This window comes from Oncorhynchus gorbuscha, linkage group LG08 (genome assembly GCF_021184085.1).
Source record: "Oncorhynchus gorbuscha isolate QuinsamMale2020 ecotype Even-year linkage group LG08, OgorEven_v1.0, whole genome shotgun sequence".
Classification (NCBI taxonomy): domain Eukaryota; kingdom Metazoa; phylum Chordata; class Actinopteri; order Salmoniformes; family Salmonidae; genus Oncorhynchus; species Oncorhynchus gorbuscha.
In genome coordinates this window covers 59,985,572-59,994,840 of record NC_060180.1, presented here as the reverse complement: position 1 = coordinate 59,994,840, position 9,269 = coordinate 59,985,572, and the positions used below count along the sequence as shown (strand labels likewise).

Here is a 9,269-nt window from a genome sequence, read left to right as displayed (position 1 = left end):
ACAGTGCAGTGACAAAGTATTTCCCTCTTCCTGATTTCTTCTTCATCTACAGTGCAGTGACAAAGTATTTCCCTCTTCCTGATTTCTTCTTCATCTACAGTGCAGTGACAAAGTATTTCCCTCTTCCTGATTTCTTCTTCATCTACAGTGCTGTGAAAGTATTTCCCTCTTCCTGATTTCTTCTTCATCTACAGTGCTGTGAAAGTATTTCCCTCTTCCTGATTTCTTCTTCATCTACAGTGCTGTGAAAGTATTTCCCTCTTCCTGATTTCTTCTTCATCTACAGTGCAGTGACAAAGTATTTCCCTCTTCCTGATTTCTTCTTCATCTACAGTGCAGTGACAAAGTATTTCCCTCTTCCTGATTTCTTCTTCATCTACAGTGCTGTGACAAAGTATTTCCCTCTTCCTGATTTCTTCTTCATCTACAGTGCTGTGAAAGTATTTCCCTCTTCCTGATTTCTTCTTCATCTACAGTGCAGTGACAAAGTATTTCCCTCTTCCTGATTTCTTCTTCATCTACAGTGCAGTGACAAAGTATTTCCCTCTTCCTGATTTCTTCTTCATCTACAGTGCAGTGACAAAGTATTTCCCTCTTCCTGATTTCTTCTTCATCTACAGTGCTGTGACAAAGTATTTCCCTCTTCCTGATTTCTTCTTCATCTACAGTGCTGTGAAAGTATTTCCCTCTTCCTGATTTCTTCTTCATCTACAGTGCTGTGAAAGTATTTCCCTCTTCCTGATTTCTTCTTCATCTACAGTGCTGTGAAAGTATTTCCCTCTTCCTGATTTCTTCTTCATCTACAGTGCAGTGACAAAGTATTTCCCTCTTCCTGATTTCTTCTTCATCTACAGTGCAGTGACAAAGTATGTCCCTCTTCCTGATTTCTTCTTCATCTACAGTGCTGTGAAAGTATTTCCCTCTTCCTGATTTCTTCTTCATCTACAGTGCAGTGAAAGTATTTCCCTCTTCCTGATTTCTTCTTCATCTACAGTGCAGTGACAAAGTATTTCCCTCTTCCTGATTTCTTCTTCATCTACAGTGCAGTGACAAAGTATTTCCCTCTTCCTGATTTCTTCTTCATCTACAGTGCTGTGACAAAGTATTTCCCTCTTCCTGATTTCTTCTTCATCTACAGTGTGAAAGTGATTTCTTCTTCAAAGTATTTCCCTCTTCCTGATTTCTTCTTCATCTACAGTGCTGTGAAAGTATTTCCCTCTTCCTGATTTCTTCTTCATCTACAGTGCTGTGAAAGTATGTCCCTCTTCCTGATTTCTTCTTCATCTACAGTGCAGTGACAAAGTATTTCCCTCTTCCTGATTTCTTCTTCATCTACAGTGCTGTGATTTCTTCTTCAAAGTATTTCCCTCTTCCTGATTTCTTCTTCATCTACAGTGCTGTGACAAAGTATTTCCCTCTTCCTGATTTCTTCTTCATCTACAGTGCTGTGAAAGTATTTCCCTCTTCCTGATTTCTTCTTCATCTACAGTGCTGTGACAAAGTATTTCCCTCTTCCTGATTTCTTCTTCATCTACAGTGCTGTGACAAAGTATTTCCCTCTTCCTGATTTCTTCTTCATCTACAGTGCAGTGACAAAGTATTTCCCTCTTCCTGATTTCTTCTTCATCTACAGTGCTGTGAAAGTATTTCCCTCTTCCTGATTTCTTCTTCATCTACAGTGCTGTGACAAAGTATTTCCCTCTTCCTGATTTCTTCTTCATCTACAGTGCAGTGAAAGTATTTCCCTCTTCCTGATTTCTTCTTCATCTACAGTGCAGTGACAAAGTATTTCCCTCTTCCTGATTTCTTCTTCATCTACAGTGCAGTGACAAAGTATTTCCCTCTTCCTGATTTCTTCTTCATCTACAGTGCTGTGACAAAGTATTTCCCTCTTCCTGATTTCTTCTTCATCTACAGTGCAGTGACAAAGTATTTCCCTCTTCCTGATTTCTTCTTCATCTACAGTGCTGTGACAAAGTATTTCCCTCTTCCTGATTTCTTCTTCATCTACAGTGCTGTGACAAAGTATTTCCCTCTTCCTGATTTCTTCTTCATCTACAGTGCTGTGACAAAGTATTTCCCTCTTCCTGATTTCTTCTTCATCTACAGTATTTCCCTCTTCCTGATTTCTTCTTCATCTACAGTATTTCCCTCTTCCTGATTTCTTCTTCATCTACAGTGCTGTGACAAAGTATTTCCCTCTTCCTGATTTCTTCTTCATCTACAGTATTTCCCTCTTCCTGATTTCTTCTTCATCTACAGTATTTCCCTCTTCCTGATTTCTTCTTCATCTACAGTGCAGTGACAAAGTATTTCCCTCTTCCTGATTTCTTCTTCATCTGATTACTGCCAGACCTGTTGAATCAAGAAATCACTTCAATAGAACCTGTCTGATAAAGTGAAGTAGGCCAAAATATCTCAAAAAGCAAGACATCATGCCGCAATTCAAAGAAATTTAGGAACAGATGAGAGACAAAGTAATTGACATCTATCAGTCAGGAAAGGGTTACAAAGCCAATTCTAAAGTTTTGGGACTCCAGCGAACCACAGTGAGAGACATTATCCACAAATGGAGAAAATTTGGAACAGTGGTGAACCTTCCCAGGAGTGGCCGGCCTACCAAAATTACCCCAAGAGCGCAGCGGAGACTCATCCAAGAGGTCACTAAAGAACCCACAACAACATCTAAAGAACTGCAGGCCTCACTTGCCTCAGTTAAGGTCCGTGTTCATGACTCAACCATAAGAAAGAGACTGGGCAAAAATGGCATCCATGGCAGAGTTCCAATGCGAAAACCACTGCTGACCAAAAAGAACACAAAGGCTCGTCTCACTTTTGGGAAAAAAGATCTTGATCCCCAAGACTTTTTGGAAAATATTCTGTGGACTGACGAGACACAAGTTTAACTTTTTGGAAGGTGTGTTTCCCTGGCGTAAAAGTAACACATCATTTCAGTCCAATATGGTGGTGGTAGTGTGATGGTCTGGGGCTGCTTTGCTGCTTCAGGACCTGGACAACTTGCTGTGATTGATGGAACCAGGAATTCTGTTCTCTACCAAACAATCCGGAAGGAGAATGTCCAGCCATCAGTTTGTGACCTCAAGCTGAAGCGCACTTGGGTTCTGCAGCAGGACAATGATCCAAAACACACCTCTGAATGGCTTAAATAAAACAAAATGAAGGTTTTGGAGTGACCTAGTCAAAGTCCAGACTTGAATCCGATTGAGATGCTGTGGCGTGACCTTAAAAAGGGGGTTCATGCTCGAAAACCCCCCAATGTGGCTGAATTAAAACAATTCTGTAAAGTAGAGTGGGCCAAAATTCCTTCACAGCGACGTGAAAGACTCATTGCCAGTTATCGCAAACGCTTGATTGCTGTTGTTGCTGCTGAGGGTGGCACAACCGGTTATTAGGTTTAGGGGTCAATTACTTTTTCCACATAGGGCCATGAAGGTTCAGATAGCTTTTTCCCCTTAATAAATAAAATCATCCCTTAAAACTGCATTTTGTGTTTACTTGGGTTATTTTGTGTAATATTTAATTTATTTGAAGATCTGAAACATTTAAGTGTGAGAAATGTGCAAAAAAATAAGAAATCAGGAAGGAGGCAAATACTTTTTCACAGCACTGAATGTTCAGTCCATTTTTCATCTTCAAAATATGACATCATAGTGAAGGTACAAATCAGTGTAAGGAATGTTGACTAGTGAATAGCTTGATACTTGAGACCTTACGTCTAGACGGAAGAATGTCACTATAACACTGAACTTGTTGTTGTCACATCTCTTTAATATCGCTTGTGTTGTGTGGGCGTCTGTCTGGATGTCAGCCCATACAATGGACACACACTACTAACACAAGGTATGATTGAAAGGGATGTGTCATCATTTAGATTGTGTTCACTGTCTTCTCTCTTTAGTTACAGCTATCTCTCCAACCCATACGACAGCTACTCAGACTGACTACAGCTCTCTGAATGCATCCCACCCAACTACCCCTTCTACCCCCACCTCTGCTCGACCCAACATGGCTACTTCCACCCAGGACCCCAGCAGTAGTCTGTCCAGCCATGTTTCAGGCACCACAGCCAGGCCCCAAGAGGGTGACTCCACCTCTAATACCACCATCAACACCTCAAGCCGACCTACCACACCAGCCCAATCGACCCTGTCACAGGGTGAGTAAATACCCCACTTGCCTGTTCAACGGGAGTCCCTAAGTGATATCAACGCAATAAGAAGGCCTGCAGTATAATGATCACTTGTAAGAAGTGTGGCTAGCTTTTTACAAGGTGAAGCATCCGTGTTCACTATTCCATTGTTTTTCAGACAGATGCTCGTCCCCTCCAGTTCTGTGTTGTTTGGGGCAGAGTAGCAGCTGTAGAAGAAGAAGCTGTTTCTGTGACCAGGCCTGTGTGCTGTATGGAGACTGCTGTCATGACTACAGGACCACCTGCACACAACGTGAGGGACAGATAGAATACCAGTCCTATCAGAACATAGAAAAGCAACCAGTTGAAATTATACTTATTTCATAACATATGGCATGTTTTCTCAACAGACGGTTGTTTGAATTGTGACTTTCTAACTGCCATCCTTTTCCTTGTTTTCTAAAACGTTCACCCCTCCAAAGCCAGTCACACAAGAGCCAAGAACAGTAGACAGCAATACTACACCTAAACCATCTAACACAGTAGACAGCAGTACTACACCTAAACCATCTAACACAGTAGACAGCAATAATACACCTAAACCATCTATCACAGTAGACAGCAATACCACACCTTCACCATCTAACACAGTAGACAGCAGTACTACACCTAAACCATCTAACACAGTAGACAGCAATAATACACCTAAACCATCTATCACAGTAGACAGCAATACTACACCTAAACCATCTAACACAGTAGACAGCAGTACTACACCTAAACCATCTAACACAGTAGACAGCAATAATACACCTAAACCATCTATCACAGTAGACAACAATACTACACCTTCACCATCTAACACAGTAGACAGCAATTCTAGTAGTACTACACCACCATCAAACACAGTGGACCTCAATATTACACCTTCACCATCTAACACAGTAGACAGCAATTCTAGTAGTACTACACCTTCACCATCTAACACAGTAGACATCAATATTACACCTTCACCATCTAACACAGTAGACAGCAATACTACACCTTCACCATCTAACACAGTAGACAGCAATACTACACCTTCACCATCTAACACAGTAGACATCAATATTACACCTTCACCATCTAACACAGTAGACAGCAATATTACACCTTCACCATCTAACACAGTAGACAGCAATATTACACCTTCACCATCTAACACAGTAGAGAGCAATTCTAGTAGTACTACACCACCATCAAACACAGTGGACCTCAATACTACACCTTCACCATCTAGCACAGTAGACAGCAGTACTACACCTTCACCAGAAGATGGCAGCACACTAGAAGTCACAACATCCACTCCTGTTGGTGAGTGTATGATGATATCCAAGTATTCTATTCTGGCAAAAAACGACAGACACAACAGCGCCAATAACAGGAGACAGCAATACTACACCGTCACCAGTAGAGGGCAGTACAGTCACAAAAGTCCCAGCCTTCACTACTCTGGGTTAGTATCAGTACTGAAAAAAAAACAATTGTCATACTTGAGTAAAAGTAAAGATACCTTAATAGAAAATTACTCTAGTAAAAGTGAAAGGCACCCAGTAAAATACTACACCAATAAGTCTATTGGTGTTCAGTTTTAAATATGTAATTGCTCAAATATACTTAAGTATCAAAAGTAAAAGTAAAAGTACGAATCATTTAAAATTCCTTATATTAAGCAAAACAGACAGCACAATTTTCTTGTTTTTTAAATGGATGGATAGCCAGGGGCACACTCCAACACTCAGACATAATTTACAAACAAAGCATTTGTGTTGAATGAGTCAGACAGATCAGAGGCATTATGGATGACCAGGGACGTTCTTTTTGTAAGTGTATGAATTAGACCATTTTCTGTCCTGCTAAGCAATTAAAATGAAAAGAGTACCTTTGGGTGTCAGGGAAAATGTATGGAGTTAAATGTACATTGTTTTCTTTAGGAATGTAGTGGAGTAAAAGTCAAAATAATCTAAAATATAAATAGTAAAATACAGATACCCCCAAAAAATGACTTAAGTAGTACTTTAAAGTATTTTTACTCAAGTACTTTACACCACTGTATAGTATCTGAACTGTCAAACAACATCTAGTCACACCTATCCCCTAGTTATATGGACCAAGAATGAATACAGCAGTTTCATGACACGGTGTTAATCATATACATGGTTTATTTCAGAACTTGGATCAACATGGACTCTTCAAGCCACACATACCGTCCCTGCTGTGTGTAACCTAGTACAGAGCATTACCAGTCATTCTGATGACACAACTGGTAACACAACACCACCGGTCACAACAACCTTAATCCAGAATACGGTCTCCAAGGAAACAACTGAGACAGACCATAAGAACATCATAACCTCTCACAAAGGTAGGCTATAGTTCCCACTACCAAGTTGTTCAAGAATCATGGCATTAACATGATTGATTTTGTAAAGGGCATCATTTACAGCTCAGTATGGCTAGGATCGTCATCTCAAAATGGATCATGTTGCATTGTGATTTTTCCAATCAGATACCCAAACTCTGATCGCCCATTTGAGGGTCTCTATAGTTTCGGCTGGGGACATAAGTAAGGAGGAGATCATTGAGGCGTTGCATCATGTAAGTGAAGCTCACAATTATCAACTCACACTTTTACAAGGCTTAATGTTTCTAAAACATTACTACATGACCAGTATCAACCATTTAGAATTAGGCTTCCAGGCTATATTATATCAACCTGTTGAGATAACAGGCAGGAGAGACTTTATTCCTTGCCTGATTCTACTCTTCCTCTCCAGTTTGCAGCGCAGGTCCAAGCCTTTCTACAGAGAGAGTACTGTAACAACTGCACACTGCGCATCAGAAACGTCAGAGGAATATGAGACCAACATTTAATCCAAAACATGTCTCTACACTAACCCAAAGAATCTTAGGAGATTCCTGGAACTAACCCTCTTCATATAACCCTAAAATAGTCTGGACCCCACAGAAAAACCTACATCTGAAAATCAACAATGCTAGTTTAAGCTTTTCAGTCATTTTGATTTTGGTTCAGTCTTTTTCAGAAGAATTAAATCTATGGCCTATTAATTGTAGCCTATATTTATATTTAACCTTATTTAGGAATGTTGGTCAGTTTAGCATATGGACATATTGTATTATAGGTTTATAATGCTGTTCAGTCATTTGTCACAAGGAGGCAGTATAACTGATTCATTATCCAACAGAAGCACAGTAAAAGAGGCTTTCCAACACTGCCAAAAATGCACTTTCATAAGTGACTTTCCAAAAATGTGTTTTTACCCATTTTTGTCACAATAATATTTTCCATCTAAAAACACCCAAAAACCTGTAATACAACAGCTATTTCCAATTTCTATACTAGACATTGTTTTAAAACAAATAGGTAAAGATGCATCTAAGGGGCACTATACACCTGTTGGCTGCAAAACAAAAGTTATTTTGGAAAATCTGCGCAACAATTGGATTGTCAATATATATCCTGTATATACTGTGTGTGTGTATGTATATTCGATTTTTAAGTAATTAATTTGCATTTCACTAATCACCTTAATAATGTTTACATACAACTTGAGTGAACTATCCCATGAACACATGATGGGGGTCTTTAAAAAGTAATCACCTAATAGCAGGAACAGCACCATCTAGTGGTCAGAACTTGGTAACATTAGGATGTGGGATGGGACATAAATCCAACTTCAATGACTAATTTCTCTGAACAGGGGAAAAAAACATTACCAAATTCACTGAGAAAACATTACACAGGATGAAGAGACAATACTCTGAGCTGCAGCTCCATACTACTTGTCAAACATAGAAAACTGATACTCATTGTTTGGGTGGAATTGGCTTGGGGGATTCCGTGGGGGGCTTTTGACAATTTCTTTGGATTCCTCCTGTCTAACTCATTGTTAGAGAAAAGTTTGGCCCAAATCAGATGTTACATATTATATTTATTCAATATTATATGAATCCTGTAAATTAAAATGGCTAATTTGGGTGCAGTCAATTAGTTTATTTTCTCAGAGATTAAATTATATTTCAACAAAATAATGTTGTCGCAATGCTAATCTTATCTGTTTCTAACAACAGAAACTATTTTAGAAAAAATCTGAGATGTTGGGTGTTGAAATCATCTTTCTTGTGCTTTTTCAGGTGAAACGGCCCCTGTATGATTTGGCACCTCAAATGCAATCACTCTTTATGTCTTTATTGATCTTTATTTCATATGCACATATTAATTGCTGTATAACGATAGCAAACTGTGACATAATTGTCTAACCCAAACAAACCTCATCATATTGTTGAATAAAATTCCCAAAACATTGTTTCTTTACCCATGCTTGTCTTCATAATATTCAAGATTATATATACAATTATTTAATGGTTTGTCTCTTTCTACATACACAAATATGGTCTCACACACATACACACACAATATATTTTGCACCGGGCAGTTTAAGTGTCCCTTATGTTCTGTGGTGTGTGCCATGTAAAAGGCCCTTCTGGAATTTATCCTGATAGGGCCTCACAGGAGAAGATTCTGAATTGTGATGACCCACAGTTCCCCCCATCCCCCTACTGCTCCCCCCTGATCCCCCTCCTGCTTTCAGTTTCTCATTTTTGAATGATGGAGAAAAAAATAACTTTGCAGCTAAAGGTTTTGCAAAATCACTAGCAGGTCCGTGAAAAGTTTGTATTGACATTTTCCTGGCTTTGGCAACTGTCAAAACATCTGCATGCAGCATTGCCTCACAGCCAGCCCACCAGCCAACCCAACTTCAGGACTCAGAGTCCTCTCTCCTCCTCTGCTCTACTCTTCAAAGTTAAACCGCCCCATTGTCGTTCAAATTCAAGTCAAAATCATCTGCACTCAATTTTTCCTTCCCTCCTCCTCCTTCGCCCATGAACTCCTCATAAGGGTCCTTCTTCTGTGAACTGTTGACGAAGCTCTTGAAGAGGGCGATAGCCAGGAAGGAGTAGAAACCCATGACAAAGAGGATGTAGAAGTAAGCATTATCGTAGGAAGTCCTGGGATCCACAGCCGGCTGGCTGGGGGTCAGGATGGGCATTGGGAGGG

The 9,269-nt window shown here is 39.8% G+C and overlaps 1 protein-coding gene across 1 annotated transcript; it reads left to right on the top strand.

Annotated features, from left to right (window-relative positions):
• The first annotated feature begins 4,026 nt into the window (after nt 1-4,026).
• LOC124040668 (flocculation protein FLO11-like) lies at nt 4,027-8,501 on the top strand. The gene is made up of 5 exons (XM_046357747.1): nt 4,027-4,177; nt 4,637-5,503; nt 6,360-6,554; nt 6,699-6,787; nt 6,967-8,501. Exons 1-5 carry the CDS (start codon nt 4,027-4,029, stop codon nt 7,048-7,050), a joined length of 1,386 nt encoding a protein of 461 aa, XP_046213703.1. The 3' UTR covers nt 7,051-8,501.
• The last annotated feature ends 768 nt before the right edge of the window (nt 8,502-9,269 follow it).